Genomic DNA, 24709 nt, shown 5'->3' with positions numbered 1-24709 from the left:
CTCTTACAACCAACCAAATTTCATTTGCATATCTCAACCGGTTTTAGGGCAATAGAATAAATCGTCAGTTTGTAAAAAAATTCAACGTCCCGTATCTCGTAAACGAAGCATTTGCGGACATAAGTTTATAAAGCAAACGGTCATTATTTTTTCATGCAGAATTGCCCCTTAAAGTTTGTCGCACTTATTTACAAACAACCTATACTGATGAAGAACATGACTAGTTGTTAAAGTACATAACTCTTGTATTATCCAACATAAGAGAATGAATCAAAATACAGAATGTTCAGAAAACCTGAGGCTATAGTTGGGATTTAATTTCAGTATTTTATAAAGGCTACAATATTCCACAGGGTGTTGCGAACTTTGAGAAAAAAAAACACAGTTTGATTCGTACACCCGGTATACAATGAAAATTTACCTGTTTAGCAAAAATGTTATTACAGGGTTATTGACAAAGAATAAGGCTATAACATGTTCAAAAAATCACTTAAATCGGATAACAGGTTAAGGAGATACGAGACATCAAAAATGACCCATTTTTTAGGGTGCCCGTTTTCTATGACGCGCATTGTATGAATTCATTTCCGAAAAATTATTTGTGATTGAATATTTTTACGGCCAACCTAATAAAATTTCACGTATTTTTTGTTACAAAAATATTTGGCTTGAATCACCCATAACTCACAACTTAAAGCAGTTAGGTATAGGGAATGCTTAAGAAATAAAAAAGTACCATAAAATATCATTTCTTTACAATACTAAAATACAGGGTGTTCCATTTAAGAAAACTCAGAAAATACTCATTCCGAGTTTCGACCAACCCTGTATACTAAAATTAAAAAATTAGCTATACTGACAATTAATACCAATAATAGACTATATTAAAAACCATCTGAACATAAATAGAGTTTTTGATGTTAAACTAATACAATTCTACAGGGTGTGAATATTGCTAGGAAATTAAGAAGAAAACGTAATTATCTTTTAAACTACCCTGTATAATATTACAAAACCTCATATTTTAAGAAAGAAGACATCAAGGAGAATCGAAAAATGTAAAAATATACAGGGTGTCCCATTTAAAAAAACAAAGTTACAAGCAACTTCCGGTATAACTGGAAGTAGCAAATAGATGAAAATATTTTCATTGAATAGATCACTCTTCAAAACCCCTTTATTCCGATTTGCATAATCCTGTTGCCTTTAGTTCTCGAGATATTTCTAATAGGACTTTTATCTGCCTTACCCTGTATACAGGGTGTATATTTAAAATACAGGGTGTACCAAATTTTTTATTATAATTAAGAGGTCATAAAATATTCGTTAGTTATTAATTATCACAAAAAGTTCAACATAAATTTTAAATCAATTATGTTTTATAATATTAGTAGGGATAATCTTTCGTCTTTCGTGTGGAAGAAACACACAATTTTTTAATCATATTTAATTAAACACAAACAGAAACTATCGATTCGCACTGAGAAATATTGAAAAGTCTAAAAAATAGCTATTTGTATAACAAGGGAGGAAAGTGCTACTTTTCCTCCCGAGAATGAAGATTACTGTAATCATTAAAAGAAAAATGTTGAATTAAACTAATTGGCACAAAAAGAAGAATGCATGTAATTTATTTAATTCAAAATACATTTTACTGCTGCCAGAAAACAGAAAAAAAAATGTTTATTTAACAAATAAACATTGATTTTCGCTTAAATTCATTGGTCAAGCTGCCATCCACCTACCTCTTGGCAATCTAAACATTTAATTTATGCGAAACGAAATGCAATGCTTATTTGTGAAATACTTTTGATGACTTCTATTAGTTTTCTATCTACCCCTCTTCTAATTAGACTGTTCCATAGTGTTTCTCTTTTCGATCTGCCGAATGCTTTTTCTAGGTCGATGAAGGCCATGCACGCTTTGGTTTTAGTCAGTAATGTTTTTTCTGTTATTTGCCTCACTGTGAATATGTGATCTTGCACCCCTCGTCCTTTCCGGAAACCACTCTGGGCTTCTTCTAGTGTCATTTCTATTATATTCTTCAGCTTTTACAGAATTTTACATTCGTTGGTATCTCCTTTCTTATGTATGGGCAGTATTACACCCATCTCCCAGTCCGACGGTATTTCTTCTTTCTTCCATGCCTCGTTACATATTTCTCTGAGCAGTTTCCTACCTTCCAGTCCCATATACTTCAGCATTTCTGGTGTTATTCTATCATGTCCAGGAGATTTCCCATTTTAAGTTTCTTTATTGCTGTTTCTATATCGTCGTTTGTTATTTCTTATGTGTTTTCTTCCAGTTCTGTTCTTTCTTCATTTTCTTCGTTGTTTTCTTCTCTGTTTACTTCATTACTAGTTAGTAGTTCTTGAAAGTGTTGCTTTCGTCGTCTGCATACCCCGCACGTTTCAATTAATATATTTTTAAGTAGTTGCCATTTTTGTTCCAAATTGCTTTCCTGTATTATTGGTCTCATCAAGTTTGTTATTTTTAAGTTTGTCAGTTCTTCATATTTTTGAGCTATTTGTTTGTCTCTAAGCTTGTAGTTTTTAATTGTTTCGAACTCAATCTTTTTTCTATTTTCTGTTGCTCTCGTTTGGTGTTCTATCCTATCTTTTATTTTGGCTTCTAATAAGTACCGGTCGCTGCTTATTTCAGATCCCCTTCTAACTCTTACGTCTTGGAGTGCCCTTCTATTATTGGGTTTGTTCTGTTATCCAAACTAGAAGATCTACAACACAGCAAAACAACCAGCGACCCCGCATCGAGTAAAAAAAAACTCTTTTTTATTCTTTTATTCTTTTTTATCGATACGGTCAATTATATACTGTACCTTGACGCGCTTCCCCCGGACTGTTTCTGGCTCTTGTTATTGACCCTGTATAGCTTGGACGAACAGGAGGGGTAATACTCGTCGACGTCGTTGCCTGATTTATTTAGGTATTTTTCTTCAGTTCCGTTTTCCATGTTGTAGGAAGCCTTTGAGCATCATCTGTTTGGTTTACACTGTTGGGATTTTTTGTGTTTCTATCGATTCTCTGATTTTAAGTTTTCTTTTGATTTCTGTGTTAGCTCATCGTCGTTTGGTTCAGGTTTATTGTATTGGTAGGGCAGCCCAAGCGGGGATTTTTGCAGTTACTCGAGCGCGTCAAATTATCACGTGGGGAGAAACCTTGTACCCTGTAAATGTACCTCTACCATATTGGCTCTTAATACAGGGGAGTTTGTTAAGGGGGGTCCAAAAAAATATGTCTTTAGAAAAACTCGACATCGCCAGATTAAGATAAGGTAAATTAAGTACATGCAAAAGAGTGTATATTTTAATAAATCTGCCGATTTGAGCGGGCCGTAAGGAAATGGGTGAGTCACAAAGTTTCACAGAAAAAGCGAATATTTCGCAAAATGAACGTCAGATCGAAAAACTAGAAAATACGTGTTCAATATTTTTTAAAAATCTACCGAATGATATCAAACACGACCCCCAACGGAGAGGGGTGGGGAATAAATTTTAAATTTTAAATACGAACCCCGCGATATTTCGCGAAATGAACATCATATCGAAAAACTGTAAAATACAAGTATTTAATATTTCTGAAAAATCTATCGAATGGCACCAAACACGACCTCCATAGAAGGGGGGGGTACTTTAAAATCTTAAATACGAGTCCCCAATTTTTATTGTAGATTTGGATCCTTTACCTAGAAATAAGCAACTTTTATTTATGATATTTTTTCCAATTATGGATAGATGGCGCTCTAATCGAAAAAAAGATTGTTGAAAATGGAAAATTTAATTAAAAATGGAAAGTCTCCCACTTTATTGAAAACTTAACTTAACTTTGTTTGTTTTTAGGACCTACTTCACGACCCAATAGGTCCCCATAACGTTCGAGTAACTGCAAATTAAGCATCCCCTACTATACCTGTGTCTTGTATTTGCGTTATGTTGTGCAAGGAATGACGTTTTTCTCTCCTTTCGATGGCATTTCGGTGTTCTTCTCGTCTAATATGGATTCTTGGGTTGGTCTCTCCGATTTACGATTTTTCATAATGCCCACATGGAATCTCGTATACTCCTTGATTTTATAACGATATTTTGGTTTTTGCTGTTGGTAAAATATTCGAGGTTTTCCTGTCCGTGTTAGATATTGTTTTTATTTTGTGTTTTCTCAGCACTCTCCCTATTTTCTCTGTTGTACCCTTCACATATAGTAGCATGGTTTTGCCAAGCAGTTTTTCGTTTTCTGTTGGGTCCTTAATTCTTCTTCGTGCATTCTGAGCTTTTTCGATGGTATATACCACGTGCTTTATTTAGATGCACATAAAACACATTTTGGGGAGAAACTCCAATAGAACGATACTCACAAAATTTAAAATAAACTGTGACATCGTGTCTCAAAAATGACACTTTCTATTATATTTAAGAGCAGTACTAAAATAATAAATCAGATTTGTATCTCACATAATATAATTATCAACATTAATATCACAAGAGAGTGAGAATAAATTGACAATAATGCAACAATTTTTCGAAAACTTTTTGCCTGGCAATAGACTGATGTGACAGTTGTCAAAACTAGGAAATGTAATTCAACAGTAACAAAATACTTAAAATTTATTTGCAATATAATAGTAGGAGAAGCAAATATGCTAAATTTACAGTTACTCAAGCGTTATGGGGACCTATTATTGAGTTGTGAAAACTAGGTACTAAAACCAAAAAAAGTTAAGTTAAGTTTTCCACTTTTAAGTGGGGACTTTCCATTTTTTAATTTAATATTTCCATTTCCAACAATCGTTTTCCGATTTTAGCGCCATCTATCCATAATTCAAAAAAAGTCTTGAATAAAAGTTAATTATTTGCACGTAAGTAATCCAAATATGCAATAAAAAAGGTGGTCCCATTTAAGATTTTAAATTAATCCCCCCTCCCACCTCCGTGGGTGGTCGTGTTTGATGTAACTCGATTGATTTTTAAAAAGTGTTGAACACATATTTTTCAGTTTTTCGATCTGACGTTCATTTCCTTACGATCTGACGTTCAAATCATCAGATATTTGAAAAATAAACTGTTCTGCATGTACTTAACTTACCTAATCTTAATCTTACGATTTCAAGTTTTTCTAAGGATAGATTTCTTTGGATCCCTCTTAACGAACTCCCTTGTCTTAAGAGTGCATAATATGGCAAGCGTACATTTACAGGGTACAAGGTTTCTCCCCATGTGATTCGCGCTCGAGTAACTACAAAAATCCCCGCTTGGGCTCCTCTATCATAATAACGTAAGTAGTTTATTCCCGGTATACTAATAATCTGATTGGACAGAATTAAACACGTGATGAAAAATCTCACTAAACGATTGGAAATTAAAGTCATTAAAAAATAATCCCCGGAATTATCCACATTAATATCACAAGAGATTGGGAAAATTGACAATAAAGCGACAATTTCCGAATGGAAACAAGTTTGAGAACAAAATAGGAGCATTATTTTCTTATTTGATGCCTTCAGAACACTAGGGGTGTAAGTGATAAATTTTGAGAAAACTTTGTTCAAAGTTCTAGACAAAATTAAAAATCTATTAGGTACTACTTAGCATGTTTTCTATGTGTTTGGGAGTCCATTTTTGTATTTAATCCAATTTCCTAAAAATTGTCACTTACACCCCTTGTGTTCTAGGGGCCTCATTTATTCTTACTATCGTGTGATAAAACATTCAGTGACATTCATCCCACCAATTAATGTTTTTTTTTTATGTAATTATGTTTATTTACAATCTACATCATTAAAAGAGTATTAAGTAAATCTGTTCCATGTTTTTGGGCATGAAGAAGAGACTTCCAATGATGTCTCATCTTATATTAAATGTGAGACACATTGTTCAGCTTGTCAAAGTGAACAGCACAGCTTAGCAAATATTTAGACGTAGTTTTCAATAAAATATTAGTTAAAATTGTTTATAAACACAGTTTTTTTCATGAAATAATCTTACCGAAGTAATTCTAGAGCGTAAAATTGCCGATTTTTTTGTCCTTGTGATAATTTGACATTAGATGCAGAACTAAACGTTTATTATGGTTCATTTTCTTAAATGTGACAGTTGTCAAAACTAGGAAACTCGTTGTAAATAAACAGAAACAATCTACTTAAACATATGCCCACTATAATAATCTAGGTAGAAAATTAACTGTATAATAATAATATAATTGGACAGAATTAAACACGTGATGAAAAATCTTACTACACGATTTGAAATTAAAATCATTAAAAATGGAATTCTAATTTGTTTATATTACTTTTTAGTTCAAATTAAGTCGCATAAATTAATTTCATTATACATTAAAAAATATGCGTCTTCTTAATAATACGTACCGCAAATAAGGTCTAATGTACACAAAGATACCAAGGGGGTGATATCAACGCTGGGTTTGTTGATATGTTCCTGTAATACTTCAATAAAGACATCTCCAACGGTAGCAAATATTTCAACAAAATTGTTAAGTATTGAAAAATGGAATGCTGGTGTTAATAGTTTTCTACGTTGTCTCCACTTGGTACCTAGAAAAAGATATATTTAAAATATCTATCTTTTAATCGCAAAAAATATTGACGGATTAATAATTATTATTATTGTATAATGTATGTATTTATGAAATAAACAAACTTAATTTTAAAATAGAAGTCAGTGTGGTTTATTCCCAACAGAAACAGTAAATTTTGTGAGTTATGTTACGTGAATTTGCGAAGAAAATAATAGCCCATATATTTTGTAACTAAACGTTATTAATATAGGTAAATGTAACTCTTTCATTTCATCGTGATTTTCTTCCTCTACTGGCCTCTATCCACTGCTGCTCCTGCATGGTTTTTAAAATCACCACTCTCTGCGTGAGGTTTTTGAGGATTTTCTTTTCGTTTATTCCCATAATCTACACTCTTTATCCCTTAAAAGGTCGCTAAGGCGTAAAAAGTACGCTATTTTTATTTAGAACGTTATAACTTTACATCCAGATGTTAAAGAGGCAAGGCCACTCATGTATCCTCCTACTACACATTCTTCTACGTTAGAGTCTAGTTTTAGGCTACGGCCAGACAAGCGACAATTTACAGCGCTGTAACAGCAGTAAAATGAAGCTCGAAAATGGGTCCCATGGTGAGTTTAGTGGATATCCAGACAGCTGTAAAATATCGCGCAACAACATAGTAACATAGGATAGGAAACATTTTTCGCGCTAATTTTACTGCCCTTACAGCGCTGTAAATTGTCGCTTGTCTGGCCGTAACCTTATTCTTTCCCACTATATATAATACTATATATTATTCATCATTATTGCTGCGGGTTACTAGGTGGTGCATAAAGTACGCCAAGCGACTATGTAAGTTACAATATTTTTTTGATTATCAGGTCAAATAATTAACTGAAAGTATAGTTAATTATGACGATATCCTTGATTTTAGGTCTAGAGTATAATAGACCAGGACTGGTCTGTAAAAAAACGTGTATTTTGGACGTGAGAGGTGGCATTCGGATTTTTGCAGATAAAGTTAAGTGACACCTTCAGTAATAATAATTGACTTATACTCCTTCTCAAATAAGCCCGGAACATTAATAAAAAAATTAAAATATTTAAAAATTTCGAAAAACATCGATATTTTTCTGCTTTCTTTGCTTATAACTTAAAAGCGGTTCGTTTTGGAACAAAGTCGTAGAAAAATAAAATAAAGATAATTGAATTTTGTATGATATACGACTGGTCAAAAATGTCTTAAGGTATTACCTTTTTTGCAATATAGCAATAAATACAAAATAAGGGGGCAAAATACGCCTGTTGTTATTCAATGTTTCTTTACCACTTTGGTGGCACTTAGAACCTTAGTAGTTCGCTTAGAAAATTTTAATGACTTACTTAAATGGTCTACCAAATTTCATTAAAATCAACCTAATAGATTTTTCATAATAAATTTGCAATATAAATGTTTTTAAAATAGTTCAAATTTTTTAAAATCCTTCTGAACAAAAAGTAGACCATTTAGAAGTTGGCTAATTTTTTTACATATAAAGAGGTGCTCTACCTATCTAATACACTTTACTGAATTAAAATCGGATTATTTAAGGGGCCTCAGCAATGTTTTAAAATTATAAACAATTTTTTGGCTTATAAACAAATAGCTTTGTTTAATAATAAAAAAATTAATTTTTAGCAATACAAATAATTAAAACCGATAAATTTGACTTAAACTTTCAAATGATGTCAGCAGAATTGCTATTTTATTTTTTAATCATAAGTTATTCTCGTTCAAAAATTTAAATTTTTCGATTTTTTGAATGTCCACCGCGTTTATCTCGAAAACTATGCATCCTACGAAAAAACTTGTAAGAACATTTTTTGGTTAGAATTACCAAATAAATACAAAAACATGTTTATTTTGCCAAAAATCGATGTTATGTAATTCCTCGAATTGTTTGTTTATAACAATCTTATCGACATCCGGATCAACTGTTACCCAAAAAATTCCTGTCCTACGGGTCAAAATACATAAAAAACTTGGGTAAGTACATCTAAATAAAGGAGCCCGTAGCCCTTCCTCCTTCCCGGACAAAGCACTAATTTGATTTTAATTCTGTGAAGTGCAGTAGATAGGTGGAGTGCTTCTTTATATGTAAAAAAATGACAAATCTTTGTATGTTCTAGTTTTTGTTGTGCAGGATTTTAAAAAATTTTAATTCTTTAAAAAAATTTTAGATTGCAAAATTATTATGCAAAATCTAGAAAGTCAATTTTAATGAAATTTAATGGACGGTTTTAGCACATTACAAAAATTTTCCAAGCGAATTAGAAAGGTTCCAACTGTAACCTAAGTGATGGAAAAACATTGAATAAGGACAGACTTGTTTTGCCCCCTTATTTTATATTTATTTCTATTTTGCAACAAGGGTGTTAAACTAAGACATTTTTAACTAATAGTATCTGATAGAAAATTTAATTATCTTTGTTTTATTCCTATACGACTTTGTTCCAAAATGAATCGTTTTAAAGTTATAAGCAAAGAAAATAGAAAAAAAAAACGAAAGTTTTTGAAATTTTTAAATATTTTATTTTTTTTTTATTAATGTTCCGGGCATATTTGAGAAGGAGCATAAGTCAATTATTATTAACGAAGTTATCACCTAACTTTATCCACAAAAATCCGAATGCCACCTCTCACATCCACCTAAAAACAGATCCTTCCTTGTCTATAACACAATTATAGGAAAAAACTTACTAGTGATGAAATAGAGGAAATAGTCAGAAAAATGATGGAAGTGTGTGATGATAAGGACGTGGGTGGTATTGATCCCGATGGGTCCGATGAATGTATTGAATACAGTGGCCATGATTCCTCTTCTAAACAGATAATAACGAAATATTTCAAAGAGTATTGAATGTAATCATCAAATGAACGAGAAGTAGAAAAAGTGCCTACGTTAAAAATAGTTAAAAAATAGATTAACTACAATAAGGTGCCAAAGATGCAATAAACCCTCATATAAATGTACGTTGTAATCCTCATACATACAGTGCGTCTAAAGTAACACATAAATTCATTATTTAGTAAACCGGCGACTTTCAGGAGAAATCCTGAAACAGGTCAATTTTTATTTTTAAATTACGATTTTTTGACATATATATCAAACTAGTGACGTCATGCATCTGGGCTTAATGATGTAATCGATGATTTCTTTAAACGAGAATAGGGGTCATGTGATAGCTTATTTGAAATGGTGTTCAATTATCTATTCAATACTATAAAAAATAACATAACTAATATAATAAATAATCATTTCGCTGTGAATCGAAACAAGAGCAGTCTTATTTTAGTTAGTTTAGGGAGCGCCAAAAGTGCTCTAACTAGTTTCAACTCTTGTTAGAGTTTCTTCAGAGAGCACATATTTGATTCTCTCTAAACCACTAAAATTCTGGCCGCCAGCTCGATCGAAAGTTTCATTTCTAATATTAACAATATTAAAAAGAAAACTATATTAGAACTAATCTTCTGGTTACACTATCCGTGGCTTTTAAATTTTGCAAGCCAACGAATTTCCGGGGCTAAAAAAGCCGAGGGAGATCTATCAGGTTGCATCTCACAACTCGCCTGTCCATCACGGTAAAAATTCCAACAAATATTAGTTCCCAATACTAGAAGCATTAGTTCCCAATACAAGAATAGGGTTAGAACTAATACAAATAAAAAATAATAATTTTTTGGTGAATCGAAACAAGAGCAGTCTTATTTTAGTTAGTTTAGAGAGCGACAAAAGTGCTCTAACTAGTTTCAACTCTTGTTGTTCTAAACAGCACATGTTTGATTCTCTCTAAAACACTAAAATTCTGGCCGCCAGCTCGATCTACAAACGATAGATTATCATGACATGGATGCCGTGGCGGCATCTGCTAAAGGCTAACGAAAGTTTCACTTCTAATATTAACAATATTAAAAATAAAATGTTGAATGGGTTGCATATGTGAGTTCATTTCAAATGAAGTAAAGAAACACAGACTTACTCACAATCATTTAATTTACTTCGACGATCGGTTTCGATCTCTACAATATACAGATCATCTTCAGGTCGGCGTTACAAGTGATTAAATGCTACAATTAAAGAAAGCCAGAGTTAGAACATTGTCTGGTTGTATCAAAATGCAAATTTTTGGCTTTCTATTTGCATTTTGATACAACCAGACAATGTTCTAACTCCGGCTTTCTTTAATTGTAGCATTTAATCATTTGTAACGCCGACCTGAAGGTGATCTGTATATTGTAGATCGTCGTCGAAGTAAATTAAATGATTGTGAGTAAGTCTGTGTTTCTTTACTTCATTTTAAAAATAAAACTTTATTAGAACTAATCTTCTGGTTACACCATTCGTGGCTTCTAAAATTTGCAAGCCAACGAAGCACTTTTGGCGCTCTCTAAACTAACTAGAATAAGTCAAAACGGCAAACAGGTGTATGTTTTCAAAAAAACTTTTGATAGTGTGTTTTTTTTACACACTATCAAAAGTTTTTTTGAAAACATACACCTGTTTGCCGTTTTGACCTATTTAGAAGTGTGTACAAGTCTTGCAGTCTTTTCCAATTAACTAAAATAAGACTTCTCTTGTTTCGATTCACAGCGAAATGATTATTATTTATTATTTTTATTAGTTTTACTCAGAGCCGTGCGGTACATCTTTTCAATATGATGCATGTTTTCAAAATGCCGCCCTTGGCCTAAATATAATTAAAACTTAACTTTTTTTATTAAATTCAACTGCACAAAATGAACACACCTTATCTGATCGTATGATAACATGATACAAACCAAAGACGTATGACGTAGATATATTGGACCGCGTTATGTAATAACGGATTAACCGCCAAAAGTCCAAAATCGAGATAATAGTGCCATCTTGCAGCTAGGGTGCAAATCTATGTATAAAAATATGTTTTTTGTAAAAAAATTTAAAAAAAAGCTGTTTTTAAATGCCTGTATAAAGCGACATTTTTTATTTTCTTAAAAAAATCCCACACTAGGATTTGTAATATCGAACTAAACGCCAATAATGGTACATAATCCATTGTCATAAACAAAAATCCGCATCTTTGTAAATGTAATAACGAATCAAGCGCCACGAATAGTCGGTTAATTCTTTATTACAAAACATAACATATTTACTAACGTTAAAAATATCGAATTAAAAGACATCCTTTGTAAGGTAACATCAGATTAAGCGCCAAATATGTCTCTTAATCCGGTATTCGGATCTTAACTCATGCATATCTTAAAAAATCATTAACGAATTAAGCGACATTTGATCGAATAACTTTTAAAATATAAATTATTTTTAAAAAATTTTAAACACATGTAAAAGTCTATTTACATTTGCATTAATATATTAAATATGAAGCATGTCAGTACTATATTTTAGAAATAGTACCAAAAACAAATTTAAAATCTTTAAACCGATTTATCTCAAAACTACATTTTGGCGCTTAATCCGCTATTACATAACGCGGTCCTATTAATATTATGTGACACATGACAGAAGCTCGAAAAAAAATGACAATCGATGAAAAGCCCTATTGAAAGTATTGAATGAAGATTAATACAATATTTTTTTAGTGTTTTATCATTTATTTCCCTCAATTTAAAAATATTAAAAATTTATTTATTTATGAATTTCTAGAAGCAAAAATCGACCAATTAAAGAATTAATGGGAATGTCTCAAATATAGAATGAAAAATTTATTTTAAATTTATCTTCTTCTGTTAAAAGCTCATCCATAGATTTTTCGTAATCAAATTGACGTTTTTTTCTCCTTGCTCGAATTTCATTTTCCGCTGGAAATTTGGAGATAATATCAAGAGTTTCTACAACTTCATTAGCAGTAATTTTCGTTTGGTCATGATCATAGTCAGATTGTCTGTAACTTTTAATTTTTTTTTATTGTATCTGACAAATTTTTTACACAATATGACAAATTTATAGTTACATGAAGCAACATCTTTGAGACTGAATTTATATGAAATAAAAATATCATGCCCAAGGACTTTACCGCATATAAATTTATAATTTTTAATATTTTTTGCTAATCCTCGTGCTTTGACTTTAGTTTCTGTATCTTTGTTGACTTTTTTTATTATTTCGAATACGGCATCATATATTTCAAAAAATTGAAATCTTAAAGGTTTCAATGCATCTATTCGACTTGACCATCTAGTATCGCTTAACGGTTTTAGAGTTAGTTGAAAAACACGGTTTTTCAGAACTTAACAACACTTTGAGGAACCAGAAAAAAAGTGTAAAGTTCTTGTATAATACAAAAAAAGTTTGTTGTTTCTGTAGAAGAAGACGCTTTCACTTTTAAAACTATGTTTGCAAAGTGGCATGGTTACTTTTTAAACTCGAGTTTCACAAGCCATGGGATATTTTTCAAATATTCTATTTTGCAGACCCTTTGTTATCCATTTTGATGTATTTTTATTTTACTAATTATGCCGCCCCCCTTGTGATGCCGCCTGATGCGACCGCCTCACCGCATCATAGCACCGCACGGCCCTGGTTTTACTCCTATTCTGGGTATTGGGAACTAATATTTGTTGGAATTTTACCGTGCTGGACAGGCGAGTTGTGAGATGCAACTTGATAGATCTCCCTCGGCCTTCTTTGCTCCGGCGATTCGATGGCTTGCAAATTTTAGAAACCACGAATGGTGTAACCAGAAGATTAGTTCTGATAAAGTTTTATTTTTAATATTGTTAATATTAGAAGTGAATCTTTCGTTAATAACATAACTATTTATACAGGGTACAAAAAATTATTTTTAATTAAATTAACTGAGAAAAAAAGAAGAATGTATGTAATTTATTTAATTCAAGATACGTTTTGCTGTTGTCAGAAAACATGAAAAAATATTTATTTGCAAAAGAAATATTGTTTTTTGCTTAAATTCAATGATAAAGCTGTCCCCGCCTGCCTCTTGGCAGTTGAAACATTTCGTTTAAGATAAAATAAATGTTTATTTTTAAGATAAAATTTTTTTTATTTTCTGACTACAGTAAAATCTATTTAGAATTAAATAAATTACATCTTTTTGTGTCAAATAATTTAATTTAAAAAAAAAATTGACACCTTGTATAAATAATTATGTTAATATTTATATTAGAGAATAGAGAATTGAATGCCCTTTCAAATGAGCTATCACATGACTCCTATTCTCATTTAAAAAATAATTGATTACGTCATCACGCCCATATGGATGACGTCACTATGCCAAAAAATCGTAATTTAAATATAAAAATCGAACTTTTTCGGGATTTTCCCTTAAAGTCACTGATTTACGAAATAATGAATTTATGCGTTACTTTATGAACGCACTCTATTTGTCTAAAACGCACTCTATTTTTCTATTTGGAATGAAAGCATCCCGAAAATCAAACAAAAAAATCCTTAAAATGAATTTCCTTTTTGGATCTTTTCATGTTCATCTAAGAATTATTTTTATTTTGATATTTTACACCCTATTATTATATTTTTTAGTTAAATATGTGTTTATTTCTGTTAGTCCAGTGAATAAGTGGTTAAGTCGATTTTTTGCCAAATCGGGTTGTGCACTAATGAGTACAGAATGACTTCTCAGATGTTGTGAATAAGTAGTTAAGCTGTGAGCGTACTCTAGCCAAGGTTATACGTATGTGTATCTTTGCCCATCTTTGAAATTTATGTACTATTTAGATTAGGTCGACCTACCTAAAAATTTAATAAAATAATATCTCAGGAAATAAATGGTTAAATTGACCTGCCCAGTTATGACCAATAATCGTTTACTGTGCTTAACAGGTTAACTCGAGTTGACGTCTTTGGTCCACTCTGGCCACTGTACATAACTGGTTAACTATAATATAGTTAATTACATTTTATGACTAATTTAAAATATAAAGTAGATATATTTTGTCATTCCCCACTTATGAGAGCCACTATTATCGAAATCGAACTAATAAAAAAATTGTTACCGTCCAATTTGACTATTTCCAAAATGTTTGATTAGTATAAAGAAGGACGAGCATCTTCTGTTTGCCTAAATATTTACACTAAAATCTTTCTGATTTAAGTTTAGATTTTAGAAAACCAAAGCAGCTCACATATCACAAATGTGACAATTTTAATGTACAAATTAAATTGTCCTGAGGAGAATCTAAAACACAATTAATAGCCGAAAGAAACGAACATCATAACATGGCCCAATTTGCTTATGAACAGAAAAGTCAGGACAAGGCAATTGCTAAAGAAAATCAATCGAAAGGAGTTTATGCATTTGACTTGCAACAGTGCCTGCCTACCCAATACATTAAAACCTCAGTTTCTTTCCATAAGAAGCAGCTGTGGAGCTTTAAACTCACGGTGCATGACATGGTAACAGACAAAGCAACTTGTTATTTGTGGGATAAAACTATATCTGACAGGGGAGCCAATAAAATCGCCTCATGCCTTAATCATTTTTTAACACATTTGCTCTATGAAAAAACTGAAGTAAAATTTTATTATCATACTTATGGTGGTCAGAATAAAAATAATGTCATTGCAATAATGTTTCTTAATGTTGTTAATCAAAAAGCAAACCTGAAGATCAACCACAAATTTTTGGTTAGTGGTCATACGCATATGGAGTGTGATATTGACCACTTCGTTATTGAAAGAGCCAAGAAAAAAACCAATGTAAATAAATCATCAATCATGTTAAGAATTTTGTACAGGTAATCAGAATTGCTAAACAGAAAAATCCTTTTGAAATTGTGAGGATGTTGAAATATAATTTCTTCGATTTCAATTCACTTGTGACAAACATGGCCCGTAGATTATTAAGATTATTAAAAAAATTGATACTGATGCAAAAGGTTTCTGTGGAAACCAGTCAAATGGCTTAAATATGTTAAAAGCGGCGACCAAATTTAATTTAAATGGTCATTAAAACAAGAAGTTCGTCTTAAAATAATAAATTTTGCTCATAGATGACGTCCAACTATTTTAATTTTTTTTACCTAACATTAACAAAAATCAGGGCCGATAGCCACAGAAAAGAAAGAAGACTTATTGTCTTTATTGCCTTTAATAGATCCTTCATTCCATGCATTTTATCAAAATCTGCAAAAGAAAAAGTATGTTGCCAATGATCCTGACCTGGAATAATTGGATCCTGACCAAGATATCGAATCTAATTCAGAATAAATGTTTTTAAACTGTAAAACTTTTTTGTTAAACTTTAAATTATAAACAAATATTATTTTTTAAGTTTTAAGCCATTAAACCGAAAAATAAAATATGTATATAGATTGCCTTATTTTCATTAAGAGGAAACAGTAGCGATCAACAGGTAGCAAAAACGCGTTCCAAGAGGCTGTAATTTTGAATATTTTTTCGAGATATTTGGCACACATATTCGTAATATAATAAAGAATGGCAGTACAGAGCCCAATTTAAAAAATACATTATTATGTGGAAATTACTCTGTAATTAAATACAATACTTAAAAAACGAGCCTGTACCGCCATTAAGAAGAACAAAAAAATACACTTTCTTCAAATAAACTTTTTTATCCGATGCCTAGATATTGTGTCATTTTGGAACTACTAATGAAATAAAAAATTTTAGTAGTTCCAAAATGACACAAAATCTAGGCATCGGATAAAAAAGTTTATTTGAAGAAAGTGTATTTTTTTGTTCTTCTTAATGGCGGTACAGGCTCGTTTTTTTAATATTGTATTTATTACAGAGTAATTTCCACATATTAACATATTTTTCAAATTGGGCTCTCTACTTACCGCCATTCTTTATTATATTACGAATACGTGTGCCAAATATCTCGAAAAATATTCAAAATTACAGCCGCAATCTTGGAACGCGTTTTCGCTACCTGTTGATCGCTACTGTTTCCTGTTAACATATTGAGGTGAATAACTGGGTAAGTCGACGGTGAATAAATGGTTAAGTCGCATATATCATTAACCTAATCACTTAGTAGTTACAGAATTAGACCAATAATACGTTTCTTCTTCTTCTTCTTCTTCTTCTTGTAATAGGACTATGTCCTGTTTCTTCTGTTACAGTCTTTGCTGCGATCCGGAGCTCCAACTCTCGTACCATCGTTTTTTGGGTCTTCCTATGGGTCGCTTGGTGTTGGGCTTCTGTGTTTTCGCCCAATGCGCCATACGTTCAGGGTCCATCCGTTTCTGTTCTATCTTAATTTTATGCAATCCAATACGTTTCTGTTCTATCTTAATTTTATGTAAAGTTTATGGCATTCCACCATATAATCGATTTATGGCATGTTGTTAAAACTTGTAAGTCGTCTCCTGAAAACTATGCAAAATTGACTTAACCACTTATTCACTGGAGTAACAGATTTCTTCATATAATATATGAATAAATAAACACATTACATTATGTATTTAAGAAATGTAAAGTGTTAAATATCCACATATTTTTTTCTGGCGTACACATAGGCTATTGATTATATTATATACTTTAGAAAGGAACTACAACGTTAACGGGATTTTATTGTTACATATGGTCAATGGACTTCTAGATACGATAAAAAATCGCGGAGTACTACCATTTAAAGGGGTGCGTTTTTGTGAAAGGGGTGAATTAGTCCCTAGGCACAGGATACATTAGGGTGAGTTCTATGCACTTTTAAGTCAAAAATATTTATATTTACAAAAATATATTCAACAAAAAGTAAAAAAAACACGAAAGAAAGCAATTTTGTTTTTTGCAATAACTTCTATCCTCGGGGACATAGGTGTAGGCATTGCTTCACAGAAAAAAAATTTACATCCTTCCTCTTTAAAACGACGTTTAGTAGAAGTCCCTAGGATTTATAGTTTCCGAAATATGATTTTTCAAAGGTCGCTACTCATTTTCCTTGTTATTTCGCAAACATTTTTCTTTAACTTTTTTCTACGCAGCTTTAGGTATATGTAATGGTACATTTAATATAGTCGGTTTGCTAAACTCAGACACAACTGGCTAGTGATTTTAGTCAGTAATTTTGCCAATTTGGCAAAATTGTCAAAAAAAAAATTACTAAATAATTAATAATTACTAAATAATTAGTAATTTTGCCAATTTTGTCAAAATCGGCAAGAAACAAAAAAAAATTACCTACTAAAATCACTAGCCAGTTGTTTCTGAGTTTATCGACCGACTATAGGAAGAAATGTCAATTACCTTTAAAATGGTCTACTGTAGTAGGCTGTGTGACTATTTTTAAGCAAGATATGGGTTTTCAAACTTTTATACTTTCAATGGTTTTGATATATTTTATGATTATTTTTAACTTTCTCGTTATAACTTTTTTTCTTGTACATTTAGGTAGGTACATACATTGTGTAATAAAAAATAAAGCTGTGTTATTAAGTAAAGTTATTTGAAATTAAAAATTATGTTAGAACATGTATTTATATTCTTCTAATTGAAAAAAAAATAAAAAACCTTAAAAAATTTTCTCAAATTACGGATACCCTTGGATATCTTGTTTGAAAATAGTCCTAGAATTTTTTACAAAACACTATTTTAAAGTAAAGAAAATAAGCTTTCTTTTTTTATTGCACAATCTATATACCTAAATGTACAAGAAAAAAGTTAGGATGAGAAATTTAAAAATTAATCGTAGAAAATATCAAAAATCATTAAAAGTGTAAGACTTACTTAAAAATACTTGTACAACCTTATACAGTAGACCATTTTAAACGTAATTGACTTCTCTTTCTACTAAATGTACCATTGAATATACCTAGAAATGCGTAGAAAAAATTAGAGAGCAATGTTTGAGAAATAATGGGGAAAATGGCCCAAGAATGCTGTGAGCGACAAATTTTGAAAAATCATATTTCGGAAATTATGAAACCTAGAGACTTCTTCCTTCCAGATGACTAAAGGGCTAAAACAGGGACTCTGTTTAATATATGTATGGAATATGTCATCAGAAAAATGTCCATAAACGAAAAAAAAATTATTGTTTATTAAGTCTAAGCAGATTGGGGCGTACGCAGATGATGTAAATTCGATGGGAAGAACCGCAAGAGACGTCACAGAACTATATATGGAGCTTGAACAAAATGCGAAAGAAATAGGGCTGGCCGTCAACATAGTTAATCTAAATCCCTAATAAAAGCAAGGAACCAACGAAACTTGCAGATTTTAACAGTAAACGACGCTAATATAGAAATAGTAGAACAGCTCACATACTTGGGTGTACAGATAACAGAGAATGGCAACGAGGAGGAAGAAATACGGAAACGGATAATGCTTGCTAACAAAGCATACTTATCTTTGTCGCAGGTGTTTCTATTCAAAGACATCTATAGGGAAGTTAAGTTTAAAATTTTTAAAACCATCATAAGGCCAGCAACATATGGTGTAGAAACATGGATCATACCAGAAAAGACAATAAACCTTATTAATACTTTTGAAAGAAAGATATTAAGGAGGATACTGGGACCCATTTGTGACAATGGTATATAGAAAATAAGGCTCAACCACGAGCTATACCAATATTACAGAGAACCCTCTAAAACAAATTATGCAAAAATACAAAGATTGCGCTGGGATGGTCACCTTATAAGAATGGATAACGACAGAACACCTAACAGAACGCTTAGCGGAACTATGGTGGGACGTCGGCCAGGAGGAAGACCAAGAACGAGGTGGATAGACGAAGTGAGAACAGATGCCAAAGAGATATTGAGAGTGGACAACTGGAGGAGAGCAGCCAGAGACAGAGATACTTGGAGGCGGATGCTAGGGGAGGCCCTGGGAAATTTTAAAGAGGGAGGATGGAAGTTTTTTTTCTGTGAAGCAATGACTATACCTTTATCGCCGTGGAAAAAGTTATGAATTAAAAAAACACAATTGTTTTCTTTCGTGTTTTTTTTTTTGCTGTTTTTTGAATATATTTTGACCTTAAAAGGTAATATTTTCCTAGTAAATGTAACCTGGAACAATTTTTCTGTAGACGTATTTGTACCAAAAGTGCATAAAACTACACAATTGCATAATTCACCCTGTGCCTAGAGACTAATTCATCCCTTTCTCAAAAACGCTCCCATTTAAATGGTAGCACTCCGCGGTTTTTTCATATCTAGAGGTCCATTGATCATATGAAACAATAAAACCCGGTTAACGGAGAAAACTGACGGAACGTGGCGCTACATTCTGAGTGAAATAGAAAAATGTAACAGAAAAAGATAAAAACTGAAGACGGGATTCCACCTAAAGTGAAATAGATTAAACGCAACGTGAAATAGAGAAATTTCTGTCAAAATTTGGTATTTATGACCCTTAAGATAATACCAAATGCTCAAATTTATTGTCCTGTGGATCGTCTCGTATTTTGTCACAAAACCGAGGGTACGATCAGTGTCGTTATGGTCAAACTACGTTTTGTTTTAATTTTTATCATTGTGAGAATTAACCAACCTACTAATATTTTTACCTCCACCACTGGGGACTGTAACCTTTTTGGTTGCCTTTACATACTCTTCGGGACATATGCTTTGACCCATTTTATCACAAAGTAAATATTACTAATTTTACCGTCTTGTAAGGTGGTAACTGCGTTCTCTGTTTTTTTCACTATTATATTATTATATTTCTCTTTGCCGACGTCTAAATTTTTAAACACTTAAAGCTCGCATCAACACGCGCTTCAACCTCGTCATGAGTTTTCTGCTTAACGTTGTAGTTCCTTTTAGCTCTCTTATTTTGAACATAATTAATAGCCTAAAAGTACGCCAAGCAACCACTTTGGTAAAAAATACGCTAGCGACCACTTAAGGTTTAAGCTTTGCCGCTTGTTACCTAACGACTATGACGTTTATTATTTCTCTAATACCTTTATTTATCTTTACCTTATACTTTGATATCATTCAAACGTTTCATCGTATTTTTGTTTTCAATCATAACCCAATTTTTACTACTTTATTACTTTTAACTATAATATGATAAAATAAAAATGATACAGGAATAGAAAATTAACTTCAAAAAATGTACTTAGATAATATAGATTATGGAGATTTACAAACATTCGCTGGGAATTAATGGGATCCTTCTGAACAGACTTACTTTTGGTGTCTCAAACATCAAAACGACATATCAAAGAGAGATCTCAACAAACAACAAACGAACGGTGAACCACTCTATACCATATTTTTCAGTCTTAACAAATAGACTTTTAAATACGTTTAGACAAGTACCGAACATCAAAATTGGAACCAGAACTATAAAAACGGTATATAAATTACACACCAAACTAAAAACATCCTTAAGTATTAAAGAGAGCTTCAATGTTGTGTACTTTCTATCCTGTAGTAATTGCAACACAGTATACAGTATGGTGCAAATGAAAGGAATAAATTCGTTATTTCGTAAACCGACAACTTTACGGAAATATCCCGAAACAGGTCGATTTTTATTTTTAAATTATGATATGTTTGCATATATATCACACAAGTGTCGTCATCCATCTGGGCGTTATGACGTAATCGATGATGTTTTTAAATGAGAATAGAATAGAATAGGAGTCGTGTGCTAGCTCATCTGAAAGGTTATTCAATTATTCAATTCTCTATTCAGCAATATAAACATTAACATTGTTATTTATACAGGGTGTCCAAAAATATTATATTAAATTTTATATTAAATTAATTGACAAAAATAGAAGAAAGCATGTATCTTATTTAATTCAAAATACATTTACTAGTGTCAGAAAACAGAAAAAAAAAATGTTTATTCAAACATTCGAAAAATTCGAAAATTAACATTGCTTTTCGCTTAAATTAATTGTTCAAACTTCCAAAAAGCAGGTGCCTAGCGGGAGCTGGCTTGAACATTGAATTTAAGCGAAAAGCAATGTTTATTTTTCAAATAAATACTTTTTTCCTGTTTTCCGATAACAGTAAAAAGTATTTTGTATGAAATAAATTACATACATTCTTCTTTTTTTTGTCAATTAATTTAATTTTAAAAAATTGTTTTTGGACACCCTGTATAAGTAATTATATTAATGTTTACATTACTGAATAGAGAACTGAATAACCTTTCAAATGAGCTAGCACAGGACCACTATTCTCATTTAAAAAAGGTCGATTACGTCATCACGCCCCGATAGATGACGTCATGCGTGTGATATATATGCTAGGGTATCGTAATCTAAGAATAAAAATCCACCTGTTTCGGGATTTTTCCTTAATGTCACCGGTTTACGAAATAACGAATTTATTCCTTTCATTTGCAACATACTGTATATTGGAGAAACGTCCAGGAATATGTCGGCAAGATTAAGGTACAAGAGTGACATTAACCTTAACAAAGTACAAGCCTGTACATTAAGTTAACATTGTCACGATGGGGCACACTCTAAACTATTACCAAGTAAAAATATTGGCAAGGGAAGGAAATCACAACTAAGACTTTTTTAGAAATGTGTTTAACTACTAAAAATAACATGTTATGTTCGTATCTAATTATTAGTTAATTTTGTAATTTGTGCCTGATGAAGATGAATAATAAATATTCATCGAAATATCGAATTCGACAGAATTAAATGTAGTTTCAATCTAAGCCATAGACCGCAATTTCCGATAATTTAACATTATTCCGTAGTGATATACCGTGTGTCAAAGACAAATGGAATAAATTTATTATTTCGTGAATGAGCGTTTTCTAAATAAATCCCGAAAAAGTTGATTTTTATTTTTAAATTATGATTTTTTGACTTACTATTATATAGGTATCATGCTAGTAACGTCATCGGTGTGTCGTGATGACGTAATCGATTATTTTTTTATTGAAATTAGGGGTCGTGTGCTAGCTCATTTGAAAGTTAATTCAATTCTCTATTCAGTAGTATAAACATTAACTTAATTATTTATATAAGATGTCCAGAAAAAGATTTTTTAATTAAATTGACACAATGACACAATAACAATGCGCATAATTTATTTATTTCAAGAAGAGGGTGGATGGCAGCTTGAACATACAACAACCTATTAAACAACCTTTCAAATAAGCTACCACACAACCCCTATTCCCATTTAAAGAAATAATCGATTACGTCATCACGTCCTGATGATGACGTCACTAGTATGATATACAGGGTGTTCCATACTAATTTACCCACGCTATATCTCTTAAACGAATAGAGATTTTCGAATGGGACAAAAAGCGGTATATTCTACTTGTAATACACTTTAATATGGCGTAGAAAAAATCATCCCCTAAATATTCATCCCTTAGTTACAACCCCTAACTCTAATTTTTTTAATAGCACCCTGTATATTTTTTACAGTTTTGGATGTGGTCTTCTATCGTCCATTCAACACATCTTTTGAAAATAAAATCGGTTTGTAAATAACCAAAAAAATATCAGTTTAGTTTTGTTAATTATGTGTCCCAGACTAATTTATCCAGACTATATTTCTTAAACGAATAGAGATTTTCGAATGGGACAAAAACTAATCTATTACATTTGTAATACACTTTTGTATGGTGTAGAAGAAATTCATCCTCTAAATATTTATCCCTAATTTACAGGGTGCTATTAAAAAAAATTAAGTTAGGGTTGTAACTAAGGGATGAATATTTAGCTGATAATTTTTTTCTACGCCATATTAAAGTGTATTACAAATGTAATAGATCAGTTTTTGTCCCATTCGAAAATCTCTATTCGTTTAAGAAATATAGCCTGGATAAATTAGTCTGGGACACATAATTAACAAAACTAAACTAATATTTTCTAGGTTATTTACGAACCGATTTTATTTTCAAAAAATGTGTTGAATAGACGATAGAAGACCACATCCAAAACTATAAAAAATATACAGGGTGCTATTAAAAAAAAGTTAGGGGTTGTAACTAAAGGATGAATATTTATGGGATGATTTTTTTTCTACGCCATATTAAAGTGTATTATTAAGTAGAATATACCACTTTTTGTCATATATTCCAAAAAATTGTAATTTAAAAATAAAAATCGACCTGTTTCGGTCTAGAGAAAATGAATTTATTCCATAATTTTGCACCTCACTATACATGGTGTCCAGAAACTCTACAGACAAACGAAGACAGAAGATTTTTCAGATAATTTTAAGACAATTTAACCCAATTCACTTAGTCTGGAGCTAGAGCTCTTTGAAGATGGCGTTTTGTAATGAGTTTTTCTTAAATACCTCCAGAACGCTTCTGTTTAGAAAAACAAAAATTGGTACGCGTATTTATCTTCTAGAGATAAATCTATTCCATCCATTTCGAATTTTTAGTACCGATCATAGGCGTCCGTTTTGGATAGGGTAACGGTTATTTTATCGCATATCTTTTTTGTCTTTAATTTTTAAGCATTTTTGACTCTGAATTATTAAATTTTGAGGTATTCTAGTACTAAAAGGTATTCTTGCTTCAAGTCGATAAGATACACCGTTTTCTAGAAAAATCGATTTGAAAATTTTTCGTTCTTTGAATTTCAAAAAAAAATTCAAAAAAAAACCTATTTAGAAAGACGAAAACTGGTACATTTATTTATATCCCTGAGATGAATCGATCTCATTAATTGCGAATTTCTAGTACAGGTCATAGGCATTCGTTTTGGGTAGGCCAACAGTTATTTTATAGCATAAATTTTTTGTCTTTAATTTTTAAGCATTTTTGACACTAGATTATTAAATTATGCGGTATTCGTGTACTAAAAGTTACTCTTGCTTTAAGTTAGTAAAATACATCATTTTTCTGAAAAAATTTTTCATTTTTTTTTTCAAATTGCAGAAACGAAAAACTTTAAAATCGACTTTTCTAGAAAACAGTGTATCCTACCGACTTAAAGCAAGAGTAACTTTTAGTACTAGAATACCTCACAATTTAATAATCCAGTGCCAAAAATGCTTAAAAGTTAACCTTTACCTACATGCGCTGGCGTACTTTGTACGCCAGATATAAGAATTCTACTGGAAATATATTTAAAAATTTAATTTTTGACCTTGCTTATTTTCCTAACATATCACTGGAATGTGCTTTACAATTTGGTTTTAGTTTCGTTATAATCGGCGTTCTGGAAAGATCGTAATTTACATTTTATTATTTGTTGTTTCCGGTGGTGGACAATATACCCCAGGATTATATTACTCTAAGTCGTAA

General features: G+C 31.5%; 1 protein-coding gene across 4 annotated transcripts in view; it reads right to left on the bottom strand.

Moving 5' to 3' along the window:
- LOC126881332 (cytochrome P450 4d2-like) overlaps positions 1-24709 on the bottom strand; it is a 190855-nt gene that overhangs the window by 107031 nt on the left and 59115 nt on the right. For all 4 annotated transcript variants that reach the window (XM_050645557.1, XM_050645570.1, XM_050645564.1 and 1 more), the window contains one exon: positions 6376-6561. In XM_050645557.1, the coding sequence (XP_050501514.1) occupies positions 6376-6561 (186 nt within the window). The remainder of the gene's footprint in view (positions 1-6375; positions 6562-24709) is intronic.

This window comes from Diabrotica virgifera, chromosome 1 (assembly GCF_917563875.1).
Source record: "Diabrotica virgifera virgifera chromosome 1, PGI_DIABVI_V3a".
Lineage (NCBI taxonomy): Eukaryota > Metazoa > Arthropoda > Insecta > Coleoptera > Chrysomelidae > Diabrotica > Diabrotica virgifera.
Note: the sequence above shows the minus strand (reverse complement) of the source record. Positions and strands in the feature narration are given on the sequence as shown.